This window comes from Mustela lutreola, chromosome 11 (genome assembly GCF_030435805.1).
Source record: "Mustela lutreola isolate mMusLut2 chromosome 11, mMusLut2.pri, whole genome shotgun sequence".
In the NCBI taxonomy this organism is placed as follows: Eukaryota; Metazoa; Chordata; class Mammalia; order Carnivora; family Mustelidae; genus Mustela; species Mustela lutreola.
Window position 1 is genome coordinate 47,027,434 of NC_081300.1, and position 22,101 is coordinate 47,049,534.

The window sequence follows — 22,101 nt, forward strand, 5'->3', positions numbered from 1 at the left end:
CAAGGAATCTGTGGGTTATTATTTAAAAGAAAAAAATAGAATGAAAAAGAGGGGGGGGAAATAAGATTCACAAGGTAAAAAAAAAAAAAAAGCTCACAGGAACAGAAAATCTCATGTGTGAGCATTTTGTTCCATTTGGGGAACACACAATTACCATCCATCACATCAGGCTGCTTTGTTATTGTGGTTGTTGTTGTTAGAGTAGGAGACAAAGAGGGTTGAAAAGATATTAATCTCATGAATATGCTGTGTGTGGTGCTGAAGCTTCTCCTTGAATAGTCACAGTAGAAACTCACTTTTTTCCAGAACAGTCCTTTTCATCTTTAAAACCCTGAAACATCTTCCTTAGGATGATTTAAAGTAGATCTTCCTCTTTCCTTTATTTATAAAAGTTTATTTATAATAAACTTTCCACTTCTTGGGTTCTACCTCTTATGCCACACAGAACAAAACCAACCCTTCTCCCACACATCAGCCTTTCAAATACGTCCTTTCCAAGTCTTCTTTTCACAGTCCTGGTTGTCAACCCTTCATGTGACATGGCTTTGAGTTTTTTCAAAGTCTTACACTCCTTCTGAACACACTGTAGCTTGTTTAATATCTTCTAGAGAGATAAGCCTCACATGAGGACTTACATGAGCAGCATACCAGAGAATGGCAGACCACCTGGTTTTAGACTCTGGAACTCACTGAAGATTATATGAGGCATTCCAAGGGCCACCTTACTTTCCTGAGCCATATGGAACTTGGGGCTGACTAAGACCTCAGTCTTTTTCACCTGTTGCTACTAGCCCACATCTCCCTTGTCACACACTTATTTTTATGCCATTCAACTATAAGACCATGTGCTTATCCCTAACATAATGTTGTCTTGTTAGACTTGGCCCATCGCTCCAGGCTGTTGAGTCCCTTGAGTTATTTTCAATGTGCCATAGGAGACATTTTCTATTTCTCCCAACTTTGTGTCATCTGATAAGTGGATGGGCATGTTTTTTATATTTCCATTCAGGTCAACAGTGTTGAACAAGATGGAGCCAAGGATTAAGCCCCAGCACACATCAACAGATACCTCATTCTAGACCGATAATAATCGATTTACTCTACATTCCTTTGGAGCAGTCACTTGACCAGATCTAAGCCCACACAATCTGGGTTTAGTTCTTCATCTTGTCCATAATTATAAAATAAGAGATTTTATCTAAGGTTTGGCATTACATATATCCATGATATTTTCTTGGTAAATCATCTTAATATTCTCCATCAAAGAAAGAAGAAAACCATTTTCCCTTCTCTTCCAAGTTGTTCCTAATGAACCCATACTAAATCCTAGTAATTGTCTTTTCCTTGGCATGTGAAATCCATCCCAGCTATACCACCCCCATCCCAGACATTTATTGCTATCCTAGAAAAACTGTTGACTTCTTCAGTTATACACATGAAGAAAACTGATGTGATGATAACCTTATAATGCCGAGGGAGAGCTTAACAAAATCACCAAAGTAGGAGCTGACGTTAGCTTGGCTCTAATTAGTTGAGTTTTAAAACAATTCATCTTTTTTAAAAAGGTTGACTTGAAGTAAATTATTTACCGAACTGTAAATACTGCCTAAGCATTCATTCCCAAGGTTGTCAAAAGAAGGAGATCATTTGTTTACTGGACTTGTGTATTATGGTTCCTGAAAATATTTGCCAGGGTTCTTTGCCTACTACTATTTTATACCAGATTGATAAATGCAGGTTAACAAAGGTGTGAGTCCATCTTACCTCCAGTCAGGGGGTGACAACTGCCTGGATGGCCATTGCTGTTACAATTGCATGGTTGGCAGCTACCTCCAAGCTTCTGGGGAGTCCCAAAATATCCTGGTGCACACCTACTCAAAATAAAGAAGAAAAGGAGAAACATCTAAAAAACTCATCATTTGTTCCACCCAATATTTTTTCTCCTTCTAACTCCCTATTTGGGACACTGTAACCGTATAATAGGAAGGCAGACATTGATTTGCAGGAATAAATGTGTCTCAATACAGAGAATGAGAACAGAGGATGTGGAAGATGGCCAGAACTTAGTCCCTCCTCCTTGATACCAGGAAACAAAATCCTTAATCACCCCTAGATTAAAGGGCAGATGAACAAAATGCCATACAGGATCCAGTGGTTTGACCAATATGGAAATCAGGGGTGGATGAATTTTATGCAATAATTATGTTCTTGAAGATACCACACAATGAAATATTGCTTATTTTATGGCTAATTTCCTCAAAGAAAAATTTAAAGTAAAATTCATATAGTTTCAAAATGTGCTCAAAAATGGGTATTTTATTAATATTTCCTATTGGACTATTTCAAACCTGCATAATTCATATTTGCACTAATTGCTGCAGTTCTGTATTTAATGAGCTTCAATGACTGAGAGCAGTTATAGTGACTACTCCCTGCTTGGAGCCTTTATTATTCCACATAATTTAGTGATGAGAACTCAATTCCTTTTTTAAGTTAAAAGACACTTCCTTGATACCAAGTTTCTGTTTAAAAACAAAAACAGAAACAAAAACAAACAGGGATGTCTGCCTGGCTCAGACCCTTAAGGGTCTGCCTTCGGCTCAGGTCATGATCTCGGGGTCCTGGGATCTAGCCCTGTGTCAGGCTCCCTGCTCAATGGGAAGTCTGCTTCTCCCTCTCCTTCTGCCCCTCCCCACGCTCATGCTCTCTTGCTGTCTCTCTCATAAATAAATAAGGTCTTAAAAAACAAAACAGACACATGTTAATCTTCTGGAATTAGGCTGGAAACTAAAATACTTCTATTAACAAAGTTCCACAACTCTGTAACCACACCCCCACCAAAACTGTCATTAACTCTATGTGTGCGTGTGCTGTCTTTTCATCAATGGAATTGATAGAATCAAGAGAATGTGGTATTTAACTCTCTTCCCCAAATTTAAGCTTTGCAACAAAGAACTGTTAGGTTATTTTTATAGGCTTCACCAATGGATATACTGGTGATACAGTGCAATTGGGAAGATCTGGCTGGATGCCTGCCTCCAGTATGTGCTGTGTAACTGTGGGCTGTTATCTTAACCCTTCAAGCTTTGGTTCCCTCATCTACTCCTGTCATGAAAGTGTGAACTCCACAGGGGCCTGGGTTCTCTGGCTGGTACATGGCTAGCTCCTGGGTAAGTGCCTGTGCCCATATCAAGTGCCATTTAAGTATATGCAGAAGGAATAAGTGAATGATTGCACTAACAATGCCTGTTTGGATGGATGAATATGAGATTAAAATGTAGTGAAGAATCTAATACAATGCCTGCACATAATAGACACTCAATAAAAAGTAGCTACCATTTTAAGACATGATGAACTATTCCTGTAAATATGCATGTATGTATAATTGGTATCATTCGGAATGATTACATTTCAGAAAGCAGAGAGGAAGCAGAAAACCCATGCACTCCCTAATTATCAAGAAGGTAACTACGCAGAGGTGGCTTATCTAAGTCCACTAAGCATAAGTTGGCATAAGGCTTTACTTGATGTGACAGGCCTCATATTCTACTTCATAAACCATACTATGCAAAAGATCTATGTTTTTTAAAGATTTTATTTATTTGAGAAAGAGTGAGAAGATGGCCTGAGGGTGGGGGGAGGGGCAGAGGGAGAGGAAGAAGAGGACTTGCCTCACAGGGCAGGGAGCCTGACCTGTGGCTCAATCCCAGGACCCTGGGATCATGACCTGAGCAGAAGGCAGGTGCTTAACTGACTGAGCCACCCAGGTGCCCAAAGATCTATGTTCTAAATACGTTATTTTTAGATGGTTCACCTATATCTAAATTTTCCACGTAAAAGATACATAATTACAAAATACTTCATGTTGAAGTCACATAAATATTCAGGAAGTTGGACTCCACTTCTTCCTTACTCTGGTAAAAAGCGTTAATTAGCCATTACAGAAATAACCGGTTCCATTATTCTCATTTTAAGTTAGTGTCCAAACACAATGGATTGAAGTAAAACTTCCTGATATCATAGATGGTATGGGGCAACGAGTAAAGAGCAGAGAACATATTTGTCATCTGTGGCTCTGAGCGGCCGAGGGAGAAGCGTGCCTCAGAGCACAGTACAAGCTGGGAAGCCTTTCCTACCCCAGTGCTCACATTGGCTGCCCCCAGCCCAGAGGCTCCTGTTTATATTTTCCGTTTACCCTATCTTGTCCTTGTAGCTACCACTGTGTCGCTGACAGCTAGATCCAGAATGATGCCTGGCCCAGAGGGGGTCCTCAATAAATGTTTAACAAATGAAAAAAATTGACATTAATATGGCATTTACCTGTGGAAAAGTTTTAGAAAAAAAATTTTGAGAAACCCTCGTTTGCTTTCCTGAGACAGCAAATGTTAACAAACACAATCTGTGAGAACTGTTAATTAAGAATTTCTCTTTTCAGATCTGCTGCCTGCCAAATGGATGCCTCAGACAGTCTGTTGCTGTTTTCTGCTTCATTGTTTGTGAAGAACCGTGAGGAGGATTACACTAAGATGCCTCTCCCAGGTGGGAGTCTCACAGCTTTTCAACCACAGAGTCTGAAGAAACTGCCTATTTCCCATCCCACCATCCTTCCTGCCTCAGTGGAGCAGCCACTTCTGTCCCTCACCAGGGAGGCTGAGGCTAGTTGGAGGTCCTTCCCACAGTGGCGGGACCCAGCCCGGTTGTGTTCTCCGTCACTGTTCCAACAGCTGGTTTGTATATCTGCCCACCACTAGATCATAACACCCTGAGGGTACAGCCTCTTCTCCAGCTACTAACGGGTCCCTAGTGTTTAGCCCAGTGCCAGGCATATACTAGGATCTCCATACATTTTTCATTGAAAGAAAGAATGAAAAATAGATATGAGGCGATTGTGGGCAATGTTCCTCCTGTGGAAATGGAAAATAGAAGAACCTTGAAATTGCTTCTTTTTACCACAGGACAGTGTCCAGCCCCTTAGCTGATGCTCAAGGACCCCATACTAAGTCTCGTACTTTCCTCCCATGGCAAATATCCTCAAGGCCCTTGGGTTTTCTTGCATTACTTCCCTGACTTGAGCCACCTTCCAGCCCCACTGGACTCTTGTCATCCCTTAGACCTACCCAAGCCCCACCCTGTCCATCAAAGATCTCAGATAACACCAGTCTAGAGTGGCCCTGCCTTCCTCCTATGAAATCCAGCTGAATACATTTTCTGGTTATTGAAATAAGGTAAAACTCTTTCTAAAGTGTATCCAGGAAAATAAGGTGCCAGAATGGCTAAGGAAAACATTTTAAATAACAGTTATGTGGGAAGCCTTGCTCAACCAAACATCAAAAGGCATTTTATGCTTTCGGAAATGACACGGAGATGATAACAGCACAAAGACCAAATAAAATGTACAGAAACGAGTCTAAGTTCACGTAGAAATTTTGTAAATGCACACTGACCTTTAGTGAATTCAACTACAAGTACTTGACAAAAGCGAGAGAGGTAAGGGAGAGGACAGGAGTGTAATAGCATGAGAGGAAGAGAAGGAAAAGCTCCCATTCCCTCCGTGAGCACATATCCCACAGTGAGTATGGCATGAGGGATGGGAATCTGCCAGGCCCCTTACTGGTCTACTTTCTTTGTGCCTCCCCTAGTGTGAACATCTCACGCTACTGAGTGTGGCTCTGGGATGCAGCTAATTACTATGTGTGTTTCCTGCAGCATGGGCCCCAGGTCACGGAGATGGGATCCTGGGCTAGTCAGAGTTACTTGGACTCTTGTAGCTGCACGTCTGACCCTAACTCTCTACCTGCCATGTGAGATGCTGTGACACCACCAAAAGTCTAGCTTCCAAATTCTCACCAACAGGAAGAAATAAAACTATAAAAGTAATCAAAGGAGGCATAAACATTTTTATAATCTCCCTAAGCATGACCCCAGTGGCTGACCACTGGAAGACTACAAGAATAGATACATATAATAAAACACAAAGCCAAAAAAACCATACAAACAAAAACAAACTGAGAAAAATATCTGCAACATGTAGTACAAAAGGTTCATTTCTTTCCAAAGAATTTGTATAAACCAATAAAAAAAAAAGAATGTTCCACTAGAAAAAAAAAAAAAGAGAGAGAGAGAGAGAGAATAAAAGGCTCAAAAAGCAATCCAAAAAATAAAATCTACAAATGGTCAGTAAGCACATGAAAAAAAATCCAATCTAATTATTAAACAAAGAAATACAAATTAAAATGATAAACACTTGGCCCCAACAAACTGGCAAATATTTTAAATTTGATCATTTCTGGTATCAAAGCCTAGGGCACTTGCTCTTTCGCTCCTGATAGGAATAAAAACAAGGATGACTTTTCTGGAGGGCAATTGGGCAAAATGTGCCAAAAGCCTGAAAAACACACCTATCCTTCCATCCAAAGGACCCACTTTTATTAATTATACCTTGAGGATTCATGTGCACGAGTAATTCGAATAATTAGCTGCAAGGATTTACTTTTAGCGCCACTTTGAATGGAAAACAGTAGAACTATCTCAAGGGCCAGCAGCAGATTCCAGAACCTCTTGGTTCTGACACAATGTTATCAGTGAGTACTTATTGATATGGAAAGATAGTTCTAACCTTCCACTAGATGAGAAAGCAAGTTGAAACAGAGAGTGAAACAACAATCGACTCTGTTTTCAAGAAAACATCTGTGCACACAGATTGATTAGTAAGAACACACAAGTTTTAACTGGGGTTTTCTGTAAATAAGACAATTATAAGTAGGATTATATGAGCCTGCATGAGTATGTTGAGCTACAGAGACGTGTAGTGGGCCTCGTTGGTTCTTTGCTCACCTGCCTGTATTACATCATTTTTATAGGTATGTATTGATTTTATGATAAAGTTATTTTAAATTTAAAAATATGTTGTCCATATGATTCAAATGCTGTACTGTTATTTTTTCAAATATGTATGTGCTATCCTCCCAGGAAGACTGTGAATACCTTTTATGGCCTTTATAAGGCTTGGCAGTGCCCTGTGTATGGCAGCTAATCATGAAAATTTGCTTCCGAATAACGAAAGCTTGGCTCTACAGCCCTTCATAATTAAGTTCATAGTTTCCATCTTGCAACATTTTTTCTTTTGTTTCATTACTGAACACCTATTACAGGAACAGTCCCACCATAGGCAGTAGTGATTCAGAAATGAATGACATACACTGTCCGGCAGGTGTTCATAATGGGTGAGGATAGAGAGGGGATAATGTGTAGGGATAGGGGTGCGAGTGTGGAGGAATATTTAGGGCTGTGGATATGTGTGTGTGCATATAGGAGTATGTTGAGTTGTATGTGTGTGTCCAGGCAAGTAGGGATATACGTGGGGTGGGGTCCATAGGAATGGATCTGTAGGGTGAGGAGTATGTAGGGATGAGTTAATAGGGAGCTAGGGACAGGGAGGGTTATGTGTACCAGGAAGGGATATATAAGGATACGTGTATGGTGGGTGGGGTATGTAGGGATATGTATAGTGGGGTAGGAGTACGTAAGGAAGGAGTTATATGGAGGTAGGAGTAAGTAAGGACAGTAGGGGGTATAAGTCTGTAGGGTTGTAGAGGGGGAGGGGTAGGTAGCAATACATAGGGGCAGGGGTACCAGTGAGTGTGCAGGGGGATAGGCGTATGTAGGAGTATGTGTTGGGGGTCCATAGGGCTGTGATATGTTGGATCTCATTCTCAAATTTCTTGAAACATGTGAAAAACAAGAAAGAGAAGGAGGTTAATGATTTATTAAGTGAGCAGTCTTGTATTTTTCCCTAGGGACCTTTTTCTAGCCTCCCTGAAACCGACAGCCCCACCCAGCTCTGAGCCACAACCCAGCACAGCCCCACCCAGAGCCAAGCCTGCTGCAGCCTGACTGCAGAGCCCACCTTCCCTGCAGGCTGGGGGAGGGCGTTGGAGGAGGGGCAGAGTGGAAGTGGGGGAGGAGGGGTAGCACCCACCTTTCGCACTGTGTGCCTGTGTATCCGGGTTTGCAGAAGCATCTTACGTTTCCCCCATTCACAACACAGCCAGTGGCAAAGCTTAAGGGAAGATGGAAAAAAGCCTCAGTGAAAATATAAATCGATAGTCCTTGTGCTCATTATCGGTTTTTTTTTTTTTTTTTTTGCCACAATGCACTGACTTGCATTAAATGGAAACAGACACCAAGACTCTGGTTGCTTTTTATATGAAGAAAAATGTGTCCATTAAGACGTGTATAGGTAATGATGAACTATTTCAGCTCACACTGGGCATATCTTGGTAAATAAGGACTGAAGGCATTTATTTGGTTTTATTTTTGGCTTAGAGAAATACATTCCTTCACTCGAGACAGAGCAAAGTAACTCACTTTGAAAGAGATGATTACAACAGCATTTTTCCAGGAATAACAAAGAAGGAATAAAACAAGTCTAGGCAGAAAAAAAAGAACAGAGAGTTCTGATTCTTCAAAAAATTTTCCTCCTGTTTATTCTAGTTCCTTCATATTGGGCACATTATCTCCCAAGGAGTAAAGGTGCCAGGCCAGAGGGACCAAGGTACAGAGCAATCTTGCCCATCTAGATAGTTCTGTGGGCACAATCATCGGTGATCTTTACATTTCTGAAATCAAGTTGTGGCATTCTGATTCTCCTTTTTGTCCTGAACTAGGGCATATTTGAGAAGCATTTTTTTTTTTTTAAATTAAATTAAGTGAGCAGATCATGAAAAAACTCTGTTGCCTTGAGGGATGTCTCTGAACATTACACCCTAGTAAGTCTGAGGGAAAGTAACTCCATTTATCACTTGCTGATAAGAGAATTCTTATCTAGGAAGCTTCTCTTGGCCTAATAGATGGATAGAGTTATACTTCTAGAGGGACAGTTAGAAATTTGTCAACAGCATGAATATCACTGGAGGGAGAATTAGATAAAAACAGTGTTTCATTGATAAATCTGAGGAACCGTGCATTACTTCAGCTGCATGAAAGCCAGAAGCTGGCCTTCGTAATAACAATATGCTTTGCAACCAAAGATGAAAAGTTTTCCCCAAGTACCAGGTGAAAATCTACTCCCTCTGGCTTCTGTTCCAACAAGTCTAGGCTCAAGTATCAAGTGATAAATCCCTTTGCAAATCAAGCCACAGGACTGGACCGGTTTAGGAGTATCAAATACCCAGGGAGCAAAACAGGATGCCCATTTCCAACATATATCTTCAGGAAAGCCACAGCTGGGCAGCAACTTCTGCTAACGTGGCCAATTCCTCAGATACTGGTCTGATATTAATCAGCCTAGTGGTCTGCACTTGTTCCTGAGTGGGCGTGCTGCCTACACTCTTAGTGGCATCTTCCTGATTTTCCAATCAGCTCTTGCTTTGTTGCTGTGTTCTATTTTGCTTGGACCCACCGCAAACGTGTCACAATGGGCAAGAATAGGATGAGGTACCAAGCCCAAATAGAATATGAGTTACCATGGAATACACGTGTCAGCTTGCCACCTATGCAATGGATCTGCCCTGCTGGAGTCTGAATGACAGGTCACATCCTTCCATGGGTCAGGACTGGCTTGTGGCTTCCAACACACTGAGGATAAATCCAGCGCCTAACTAGAGCCTGCAAGGTCCAATGGGTCTGAACCCTGGGGGCCCCACCCAACTTGCCTCCTGGCCGTTTCTCCTGCAATGCACTCCAGCTGCCGCCTTACTCCCCCAACACACCATCACAGAGGCTGTCTAGTCTTTTCCTTGCCTTAGACCTTCATTGCTGAGACACTACCCAACTTACTCCATTTCATTGTTCCCTGCTCCTTGCCCAGAAAACCCTCCTACTCCTCTGTAAAGAGTCTGCTCACTCACTACCAATCACGTAACCCTGTTATCAACTGCATAGCCCATCTCAATGTGAAATTATGCTTATTTATTTGTGCATTTATTTCCTGAGTGTGACAACTGCCCCTGCCCACATTCTCCAGGTAAAGCCTTGTGAGACAGGAGACTTTGCTAGTCTGCTTTACTGTAATCACCCCAGCACCTAGAGAACACTGGCTCTTAGCCGTGTATTGGGCGCTCAGTAAATAAGGTTCGGCCATTAAATGAAGAGTAAAAGGAAAGAGGAAATGGAAAAACGCCCAAGTGTATACTTGGAAAACTGTTTTGTTTGTTTTGCACTTTCGTGTGTTCTTTTTAAAATATAACTGCTCTACTGAGCTATAATTCACATACCATACCACTCGCCCATTTCGAGTATACAACTCCACGGTGTTTAGCAGATTCACAGAGTTGCACCAACTATCCAGCATGATCGATTTTAAAATATCTCCATCATCCCAAAAAGAAATCCTACCCCCTTCGCCGTCACTTCCCGTGTCCCCCCACTCCCCACCCCACCCCCATTCCCAGGCAAACAACAAACCACTTCCTGTCTCCTCAGGTTATTTTCATGCTCTCCCAGTACCTGTTTGAGTGAGGACACGGGCAGACGCTACAGGATCCCTGGATGGCGTTGCCATAGTGACCCTCCTTGCAGCGCTCACAGTGTTCTCCGGCGGTGTTGTGCTGGCAGTTCTTGGGACAGAGGAACATGCAATTAACAGCAGCCAATCACACTGATTATTATTAAAATCACTACCACCTTCATTCCTCACACAATTATAACTCAGGTCCTCTAATTGTACGATCGTATCAGTCCACAAATGGGATATTTTTCCTGTCAATCCAATTATTGTTGGTACTAAAAAAAAAAAAAAATGTAAGTATCCTTCCATCCGCTCTTTGGGGCTTGCATTTATTTGGAAGTGGAAATGGAGGAAGAACAGTTGCATCCAGACTCACTCTAATGTTTCATAGCTGTACTGTCTTGAGCAAGAAACTTCACCTCTGAGCCTCCCTGTTTTTTACGAATCAGTTTTATTGAGTGAATGATTTATACACATTCTAGTTCTCTTAAGATAGATCATTGAAATAATACCCACTTTTCAAGGGTATTATTTGCTGGGAGGATTGTCAAAAGAGCCTCAGCAAAATGTCAACCCCCATCCTCTTCTCCTAAGAACAGCTTCTATGAAAACTGACTTGATATTGCTTCGTAAATCACGTAATGACCATATACTAAAAAGGAATATAGTTGTGATAAGTTTAACATGTGGAGTTTGTTGAAAACCAAAAAGCTGCCCCGTATCAGAAGAAAGCCCTCAGTTTAATTCCAGCGTCTCAAAGAAGCAAGATAAGTTTATCTACGCTGTGTGTTTACATAAATCCAATTATTTTCAGGTCAAAGTCAATGTCTATGGAAAGCTGTCCTTCAGTAAAGCATTGAGATGAGACAACTTTCCAACTAAGCAGTCCAATGAGACAAATCCTAGAGAACTGTATCAAAGTTGTTTATTTTGTGAAATTTTTAGCCCCCTGTGACATTTCTTGGGTTTACTCTAGTAACAAATATCTGAATGAACAAAACTATCCAGGAAAACTCCCCTTATTGTGGGCAATTGATAATTCAGAGATACTCTGAATTACACAGAGATACTCTTGTGTTAATTATATGGCCTGGAGTAAGGATAATATTTTAAAAACTGCTCACAAATCTTACCTCTGTATGCAGAGATGGGGCTTGGTAGGAAACTTTAATGGATATGAGTTTTCAAGAATATCTGAAGCCGGGTTATGAGAAACAACCCACATGTATATCCTAAGTGGGCGTGGTCCTGTTCAGAACATGAGCTATAATGTCCCTTCCTCATCACGTCATCTGTTCCTTCAGCTTAAACAGATCCATCCTTCACGAACCTTTGAATAATGGCCAATTACACAAGCCACTAAGATGTTAAGACATCTTCGGCTATTTTTTCCAGATATGAAATCGCACTAGACACACAAAGAAGGCTGCTCACATGTTAACGTGGGATCATCTCCAGAAAACTCATCCTGGCCCTGAATCCTTCCCTCTTCTCCCACATGTGCCCACCGTGGAGGCTTCTCCCACAGGCCTGGAGGCTGGGAACAAATCCACGCGGAGGGTTATCGGACCCACAGACCGGTCTCTCCTTCACCTTTCCCTTGTCCACCGTTCTGCCTCCCTCACAAAAGTCATTCTATTGAACTAATTATTTACCTCTCCCCTTTAGTTTCCTTCCTTTTTAAACTCGAAATGGCGATCTTAAAGAAGAATAGAGCTGCTGAATTGATACATGTTAATCCTGTATCCTGATCGGATCTGAAAACATTGGGAAGCGAGGAAGTAGAGAAACAAGAATTGCAACTGGGCCATCTGTGTCCTACTGAAAACGCCCCAGACTCTGGCCCTCCTAGGGAGTGGGGAGAGGATTGTAGAAAGGGGTGAGAACCTGTGTTGCTTGATAAGGTCCGGTAAGAATGTCTGAGATAACCCCACCCTCCGCCGAGAGCATCTACCCTGGAAGGTGTCCTTCTCAATACTGCAAACTGCAGACATCTGCCTGTCAAGGTTCCTTGCTGTTCACTGCAAATAAATGAATGAGTGAATGGATGAATGAATGAATGAGTCTATATCTACTCCCACAGTACGTGCTCTCCTAGCTCCATCTAACACCAAACATCCATTGGGCGAAACACCACCAAACACCACACATTTACTCTGTGTCCCCCCATGCTAAGTACTAGGATTGCAAAGACGGATCAGCACCCTGACCAGGGAGCAGACAGAACCCTGTGAGTGGACCTGTTCAATATAATGTGGAAAATACGATGATCACCATGTGCCAGCATCTCACAAGAGCAAGAGGGACCTCCAGGAAGAGCTTCTGGAGGTGATGATGCCTCCTGCGTGGAGGAGAAAGGGAGAAGAGTTGGCTGAGTAGAGAAATGAAGGGAGGGCCCACTGGGCACGGGGAACTGTGGACACAGCAGCTTAGTGTTGCAGGAGTCTGGCAGGGTATACAGGCAACATGAAGCCACTGGTATTCTGGAGGGTGAAGGGCAAAGTGGGGCAAATATAGCTGGACACAGCACACACCCAGGATGTGGGAGTCTGGCCGGGATCCTCGGGAGCACCCCGCGTTGGCTGTGAGCTTCAGATAAGTCATGCTGGGGGCTCAAGCAGCAGAGAGTAAAAAATGAAAGAAAACCAAAGGCAGAGGAAGGAAAGAACATGGGAACAGCGAAGTAGATGAGGTGTGATGGAGACGGTGAAAGGTGAGGGGAGTTGGGGAGAGCTGGAGACACGGGGAGAAAGCTGGCAAGGAGAAGAGGGAGAGGCAGGGCCTCGTCAAAGAGAAGGGGCCTGTCCCTGCAGGTCCTTTGGGCTGATGGTGCCCACGCAACCATGGCCTGCTGCTCCTGGACACACGAGGCTTTATCGGCAAGGACCCCGGCAACTTTCTCTCCAGACTTCAAAGTTTATTCTTGAAATTACATGGATATTTGTGTGTGTGTGTGTGTGTGAAGGTCCCAGATTTTAGAAACTGACTTTGGATGCTGAATGGTGAAGGCCAGTCTGCAGAGGAACCAGTCTATTTGACGGTGACAAGCACTTGATCTCGTCATTACTGCTCTTTGAGAAGGAGGGCTGCATCCTTGGCTCCCGTGCAATGCGCATCCCCCACCCCCAGAGCAGTGGCAGCACTCAGTGCCTGCCACTGAGCAGTAGCCTGTGTGTGTGTGTGTGTGTGTGTGTGTGTGTGTGGGCAGGCACATTCCCCACCGGACAGCAGGCCTCGGGAGAGTGGGGATTATGTTGTATGGTTTTAACCACAGCATTTAGCTCAGTACCTCCCACAATAGCAAATGCTCAGTAAAGGTTTCCTGAATGAATTCTTTCTAGAGACCATATGGCCATTAGGGACAAGTGAAGACAGAGCTACAAAGAAAGGAAATGGGAAAGAAAATCTTCCTGTTTGATTAAAACAGAGGAATTATGACTCACCAGTGATCCTTTCACTGGGTGAATGGGCTACACAGAATGCCCGCTTTGTTCTTTGGCAGCTTTTATCAAGTGGACTCAACATCTAGCGACGGTTTGGTAACAAGATAAATATTTATTTTAAATTAAAGCATCTACCTGTGTTACACACAGCATACAGTATGAAGCATAAATTATCATAAAAGAATACTTAGGAGCTGAAAAATCGTCTTTCCCAGTGTCTTTTATTCCTTCTGAATTTACAAAGTTAAAGTCCTCTGGAATATTCTATCAGGCTCTTTGCAACAATGTCCTGTCCTGACCTGTCCCATCTTGCAAAGGAAACAGTTCCCTGGGACATGCTGAACTTGGCTTAATACAGTCTAGGAACTCAAAGAGTTGAAACACACTCTCGATGCATTACACAATGCAAAGGAAATCTGTGCCAGAAGAATGTATTTCCAAAGAGCACCCCATAAGTAGGGGCTTGTGTGTCTGGGGGTACTGATTCTCTCTCCTTTCTCTGTCACTATCCATTCTCCTTCAAGGTAGGGAGGCCCTGACTCCCAGGGATGAAAGAGAGGAAGGCAGAATAAACAATGTCTAAAAAGGATACAAAAGAAAAATTTCCTGAGAATCTAATTTTGAATAGGAAATATTTTTTTAAAAAGATATTCTCAAAGAAGATCGTTCTCCAGGCGATAAGCCATAGACAGCAAGGACTCCCTTCACCTGTCTTCCTATAGAAGCCCACTTTGTCTTGGCGCCCGTAGAAGATCGGTGTTTGAGTGACTCTGAATGCCCCTTAAGCCTTTTCATCTTAGCATCTTCTCCCCCATTACATACTTGGGTCTACGGCTCTTTTGACGGCTCCTGCTACTTCCTGCCACTCCCACCGAATGGGGGTCCAAAGTGGTGGCTCTGCTTTGCTATCTTCCAGCAAGAATGAAGTCTCAGGATGCACCCACTACAACACTCAATGGAGCAGAGACTGATAGGCTAACGCGTAATTTCCCTGTTCACAGAAGGACTTCTCTGATGGCACGTGTGAAAATGGAGGAAACAGTAGAGTATGAACTATTTCAGCCTGATCACACTGGAGCCTCCTATGTTTACAGAGCAACCTCTGTTTAGTAGCAAATGGGACATCTGATGTCTCAGGGCCAAGGGGAGTGGCAGTGGGAGGGGAGCGGATAGAGAGACACATACTGCCTGTGAGTACCTCTAGACTATCAGTTTACTCACGATACATGTTCCCGAGCCATCCTGACATCGACTGGAATGTCCGTTGCAATTGCAGGGAGCACATCGTCTGGTATACGGCCCTTCGTTAACCCGATAGTATCCAGGGCTACAACCCTATTTTTCAAACAAAGCATTTAGTCAATATAAAGAAAGAATTATTATCCAAAGCAGGTAACAATTCTGACTGTCAAGCATTCCCTAATTCAGTCTTTTGTCCCTTAGATGGTGTGTAGATTTCTACTTTCAAACACTGGCTGGTCCACTGGCTCGCTATGTCAGGTGTTACCTTGTTTCCACACCACGGCAGGAGTGTGTGCTTGTGCCAGAGCGGGAGACCTATAGGGGGATGTCAGAGAAAGGGGAGGAGTGTGCAAAATGGTTTTCTCTCCTTCAACTGATTGAGGGTGAATGGAGGGGAGGAGGGATGAGGGTAAATAGGATCAGGATCTTGGTCTTTAGCAGGAGGGTCTCTAAGAAAATCCCTTCAAGTGCAAGTTCTCTTTTGGTAGGCATTCGCCCTCTACGGGTGGGTTTGGACTGGAGGGGGAGGCAGTGTGGGAAGGAAAGATTAATGAGTCTTCATTTGGATTGACGTGGTAATGACAGAACAGGACTCACGTCACTGCCATGCACTGGTCTAGGGACAACAGGGAACCCTGGGGAGAGGAACACGCGTTCTCTACAGAACCCTGCAGGGGTATTCAGTTCTGATAGGACACATGAAGACCCAGCTGGAGGGAATTCCGTGGGCTGGTCTTCTTCTCTAGTTCAATACTCCTTTGAATATTTCTTTTTTTTTTTTTTTTTTTTTTTTTTTAAAGATTTTATTTATTTATTTGACAGAGAGAGATTACAAGTAGGCAGAGAGGCAGGCAGAGAGAGAGAGAAGGAAGCAGGCTCCCTGCTGAGCAGAGAGCCCGATGCGGGACTCGATCCCAGGACTCTGAGATCATGACCTGAGCCGAAGGCAGAGGCTTAAGCCACTGAGCCACCCGGGCGCCCCTCCTTTGAATATTTCTATCTCTACACATTGTCTCTTTCCAGGATGAGTTAATATTTTTCACATGGATGAAAGGAATTACTGTTTACTTTTGATGAACTGATATTAAAAAAAAAATTCTAGTTAAGAATGACCCCAATAGAAAAAGAAACAACTCTTCCAACACCAGCCACGAAAAATTATTTAGATTTCTGTCTTTAAAGAGAGTCATAGACATTTTGCTTACTTTGGCAGATTGAATCAGTACACTGATTAAAACCAAATGCTACCCCCAGTTTCTTTAATGACCTCCTCATATGCCCTATCTAAAATATCCAGAAAAATAATATTTCAAGATAAAACATCTTTTATCTAATCCTCTTTAAACAGCACTAAGTCTGTAAGACTCTGAAGCTACACTCAAGGGAAATTTTTGAATGAACTGTCCATTCTCATTTATTCCAAGTTTCTACCTGGTCAGGTGGGAAAGAGGAAGCAGCTAACCTGATAGGGCTGGAGGAAAAAAGCCTCATGTACTCCCCAGAGTGGAATATCTCAGTTTCTGATTGGAGCCTCTCCCCAAATTACCAATTACTACATGTCGTACACAGTAAGACTATAATTCCCAATATATTTTTCCCTTCAGCTATTAGAAACCATGTTTAGGCAAAAGAAGCTATTGCAAAAAATGAGATTGCTTTATGTGTTATATGAATAGGCTTGTCTACAGGAGAATCAAAGTATGAAAGGAATGTTCTTTAATTGAAAACATGACTGAGAGATACGTTAGAACAAAAGTCAGCCACTGGTGGTGTGATCATATCTACAAGCAAATATTCTTTGCTACTAAATACCTCTTAATTACCACCATATATGAAACAATAATATTTGGTAAGGAACAAATTATCCAAATAAATAAATAAATATATGTGGTTCATTTATGACAGCATGCCTGAGTAAAAAGCCTTAATTAAACATGCTCTGGAGAAAAGATAGTCCAACCTGATTAAAACTAAACCACCCACCCTAATTTGCTTTGGATTAGAAACAGAAAAAGTCCCCTGCGAGAGTTCTGTAACTATCACGTGACTCTTTGGGGGAACATTTGTCAGTTACTGAAATATAATCATTTTCTCACCTCTGTAAAGCTCACAGATTGCACTGAAGACTTACCCTACATGAAAATGAATGTATCCTAATATACTATTTCAGTCAAATGGTTTAGCAACTATTTTTTTAAGGACAACTTTTCAGGATAACTTTTCCAATAAACTTTTCCAGTACAAATGAGAAAATTATGTCCCTATCAGGTTTTCAGGGTTATTTGAGTAGACATAGGATCTATGTCTCTGAGTAAACATGTAAATATCCAGAAAGTTGAGAGAGAGAGAGAGAGTGCACAGACAGAATTTTTGAGTGTATAATGCCTGGCAAATTGAAGCATGTCTTGTTAGGTATTATACAAACTTGATCTCATCACTTTTCGTAAACACGATTTCACTGATTCTTGTGGTTTGCTTTTTAGGTAAATTTTCTTCCAAGAAGAATCTGGAGGTCTACAGGCTTTGGACTTTTTTGTCTTAGGGGTTGGGTTACTCTCAAAAGGCAAAGTTTCATAGGGTACTAACGTCCCACAAATGTTCAGACTCTGAGCTGCCTGGGCATTTCCAGGCGGGCTGATGTTTACAGGGTTTGCGGTTAACAGCTCTGGAGAGCAATCTGTCAGGCACCCTAATAAACACTGTCAGTCAATGGGACAGGGAGGCTCTGGGTCCTTCCCCCAGCCCACCCAGAATTCATTCATCCCCTTCACTTCAAATGTCACAAAGCTAAGAACCCTTCCCCATCCCAAACCAGAATGTAAAAGGGAATGATGTTACCTGGCTGGGTTTAAAGTCCGTATGACTTGCTTGCAGATGACTTTGACCTGGAGGCTGAAGAAAGGCCAGCCTCTGCTGCTGCGAATTATATCCCAGACACTGCCCCAGGGCTGCCCCCAAGATCCACAGCCACCCTGCGCTCCTGGCTGACCACCTCACTGCTGGGGGCATTCTGGTCCTCGGGCGTCCTGCTGCCTACACACAAGCCTGCCTCTTCCTCTTATACCTGCGCTTCCTGCTCAGCGCCCAGGCCCGCCTGACTCAGGTGAGGCAGGCTGTCTGCGGCAGGAGGCCCCACCTGTAAACTTCACCCATGAGTCAGCCTGTGAGAGAGCACACATAACAGTCCCACAGGGAAGCACGCCGCTCTATAATTCCTGCGAGGTGGGGCATGCACCACCTTCTACCCACCTCACCCCGCAGACGGCACTGGCCCATCAGAGCAGCTGCAAATCATAGGCTGAGTCATGCGCAGAGAACACGCCCTGGGCAGGAGGCTAGTAATGGAGAGGTTCCACTCCTTCCCTGGGGCTATGATTTTATTTAGGTGGGCCAGAAATGAGATAGGAGGAAGGGGGGTGGGGTGGGGGGGAGAAGAAGGTAGCAGCCACCTGTGGACTACATGTAACAAGACAGAAGTCTCCAGAAAACCAGCACAGGTGATGTTTGCAGGTTAAAAAAGGAACCGGAATTCAGATCCCCTGGGGGCTTTCTGCTTCTGAGGGGTGAGGACAGAAAGGGAAGGATGTTGCGGAATGTACACACGCGGGGTGCAGGGAATACACCAAGTGACAATGTTTGCTATTTCCTATTAACTGCACCAAACATTGTGCTTTCTCTCCCTCCCACACTTACAGCTTGAGATATGAAACGGTTTCATTTTACGGCACCTTTTAATCATCTGAGGACAAGTCAGACTGGCTGGGCCTCACATGAAGGAAGGTCTGCTGGGATCCAAGAAATTGGACCACAACTTCTCCTGGAAGAATCAGGACATTCTCTGGGCTCTAAGTCGATCGGCAGCGAGTGTCGCAGGGACTCTTTTTTCAAGAACAGCCTGAGAACCCCAGGTCACCCAATGGGAAGGCAGTGTCTCAAATCCTGGGATGCTCCTTTCGAGTTCCCAGAAAGTCCTGATTTCAACAACTCTCAGGATCGCTCGAGTGCCTGTGGCTTTCCTGTGGAATTCGAGATGTTTGTGATTTCTTTTTCCTATTTAATACCTGGAGGTGGTCCCGGGAAGACAGAAGCTTGAGCCCAGTGGACACCTGTCTGCTGGGCAGAGTGCTGCGGACCATCTGGGCAGCAGTGCCGGGCGGCAGACAGGAGGGCCAGCCACGGCAGTCCCGTGGGGGGAGTCTGATGGGGGAGGAGAGCTTCCTACCTGGCATGAGTCACCAGTGTAGTGAGGGGGGCAGGAACACATCTCGACGTTGTGTGCTCTGCGCCCACTTCCTGTGTCCGAGGCCTCTTCCAGCCCCACCCCGCTCAGAGAGAGCCGCTGCGTCTCCGTGAAGTAGAGGCCTCGGAGGCGCAAGTCTTCCAGGCTGGACAGAACCATCATCAGCTCTTCCCGGGTCACCGGGCCGCCGCTACTGGCGTGTCTGAAGTTTCCCTACAAGTGAAAACAGAGAGACAAGGTTTCCCCTTGGCAGGCTCACTTCTGCGGGGTTTCAGAGAGACAGACACCCAGCACAAGTCAAAGGGAAGACATTTATAGGGCATATGGGAGAAGAGACTAGAATAGACAAAAATAAAATAAAATAAATTAAAAAAAATAAATAAATAAGTGAAAGATAGTGGATTTGTAATTCTGAAGTCAGGTGCCCTGGGTTATTCCCAAGAAGAGAGTACCACATGAAAGGGGAAAAATGAAAGCAGGAAATAATGAATAAAATGAAATGAGACTTCCCAGTTATCCTTATTTTAAAATGTACTTCTGTGTGTGCAAACACTGAGCGAGAATGATATAGGAAAGAGGCAAATGGAAGGCCACTGGGTCATGCAGTTAGATCACTCATTAAACACACATAATTGGGACAGGAAACTCAATTTTTTCTTGCACACACACATTTATGTTATTTTATTTTACTCTTACAATGGTAAAAAACACACAACATAAAATCCACCATCTCAACCATTTTGAAGTGTATTTTTAAGGGTAATGGTGTTAATTATATTCACATCGTTGTACAACGGATCTGCAGAACTTTATCATCTGACAAAACAGAAACTCTGTACCTATTAAGTAATAACTCCCATTTCCTCCTCCCCCCCTTCCTGGCAACCAGCATTCCACTTTCTGATTTTATGAATCTGACTGCTTCAAATACCTCATCTAAGTGGACTCGTGCAGTATTTGTCTTTTTGTGACTGGCTTATTTCGCTTGGCATAATGTCATCCCCTTACGCCCTAGCATCTATCTAGCTAGAACTATCATATTCCAGCATGTGACAGGCTTACATAGTGTTCCAATAGATGTATATATCATATTTGCTTTATCCATTCATCTGCCAATAGACATTTCAGTTGTTTCTACCTCTGACCTACTACAAACAGTGCTGCAGTGAACATGGGTACACAAATAGCACTTCAAAACCCTGTTTCCAATTCTTTTGGATATATAGCCAGAAGGAGGATTGCTGAACCATATGGTCATTAGATCTTTAAATTTTTGAGGAGCCTCAATACCGTTTTCCACAGTGTTTCCACTGTCTTATAGCCTCACCAACAGTGCACAGGTGTTCCGATTTCTGCAACTCTCCCCAACACCTGTTATTCTCTGTTTTGTTTGTTTGTTTGTTTAAATAGGACCCATTTCAATGACTATAAGGTAGTATCTCATTGTGGCTTTGATTTGCATTCCTCTAATGATTATTGATATTGAACATCATTTCATATATAATCTTTATATTCTGCTGCCTCCTTTAAATTTGGTTTCCACATCTCTTTAACGGACATAGTAATACCTAATCTCTCAGGACTATGATGAAGAGTAAAGCAAATTAAATAATATAGTGTATTTTTTTTTTATTTTTTTTTTAAAGATTTTATTTATTTATTTGACAGAGAGAGATCACAAGTAGGCAGAGAGGCAGGCAGAGAGAGAGAGAAGGAAGCAGGCTCCCGGCTGAGCAGAGAGCCCGATGCGGGGCTCGATCCCAGGACCCTGGGATCATGACCTGAGCCGAAGGCAGCGGCTTAACCCACTGAGCCACCCAGGCGCCCCAATGGCCGCTAAAGTCTCTGCTTGGTTAGCTTGGTGGTCAGCTAGTGACTGGAAACAGATTTCTTTAAATGCCTAAAACCAAAGTCCCCAGTCATTGCAAAGTATTCTGTGGGTATGTTGAGGGACCTCTCAACACTCAGCCAGGCAGCTAACAACTCTGCTTTAGCCTTCACTTCCTGCTTGCTCAGAGCCTCAAGGTGAGTCAGGGGTGAGGAATTAGGGCCTTTCCTGAGCATGCTCACACCCCTGAGTATGTGTGGCCTTCTACCTTTCTAAGATTGTGTTGGAGATTTGCAAAGCCCCTACGTATTCCTTGTTCCCAGCCTTTTATTTTAAGCTTTGTGATTAGCCTATTATTATCTCCAGCTCTAACCTATCACCTCAGTCAGGTCTGAAGTTAAGGAGTTACCTCTAAATGTTTTCAATGACAGCACTAAGGGAAAGGCTTTTCATTTTGGGAAAGCTACAAAAGTCAGATCAAACAAAGACAGCCTTGGAAGGAGCATCTTCCAGAAAACCTTCCAATGGGTCAAATTATGACATCTCTGGGAGTGAGGCTTTGCATAAGCTCCAATGCCACTCTGTCTCCCTTGGCGGCTGATGGGCTACTGGTTTTCACCTTGCTGGTGGGCTACTGTGAAGATATGGTTGGGGGATGGGAACAGAGCAAACTGACTGCCACAGAGCCTAAGGTTCTTACCAAGATTCAGCCAGTTTTCTTGATTAAACACTTTTCAGATTGCTGTGAGCCTGTGGTCAATTTCCAGAGCTCTAGATAGTCGATTCTAACCATTTTTGCCAATATTCTCATTGCTTTACTGAAGGAGAGAATTTAGTGGATGTTCCCACCCCACCATTTTTGCTGGCATGGCCACTCTCATAGAAACAGAATGACATGCTC

The 22,101-nt window shown here is 43.3% G+C and overlaps 1 protein-coding gene across 3 annotated transcripts in view; it reads right to left on the reverse strand.

Moving 5' to 3' along the window:
- The window catches only part of LAMA3 (laminin subunit alpha 3), a 263,581-nt gene that overhangs the window by 58,716 nt on the left and 182,764 nt on the right, over nt 1-22,101 (reverse strand). For 2 of the 3 annotated variants that reach the window (XM_059140351.1, XM_059140352.1), the window contains 5 exons: nt 19,355-19,585; nt 15,112-15,225; nt 10,447-10,556; nt 7,979-8,059; nt 1,765-1,871 (listed from right to left, as the gene is read on the reverse strand). In XM_059140351.1, the coding sequence (XP_058996334.1) occupies nt 1,765-1,871; nt 7,979-8,059; nt 10,447-10,556; nt 15,112-15,225; nt 19,355-19,585 (643 nt within the window). Of the gene's footprint in view, nt 1-1,764; nt 1,872-7,978; nt 8,060-10,446; nt 10,557-15,111; nt 15,226-17,970; nt 18,511-19,354; nt 19,586-22,101 lie in introns of those variants that run through there. The other variant, XM_059140353.1, reaches the window with a different exon arrangement.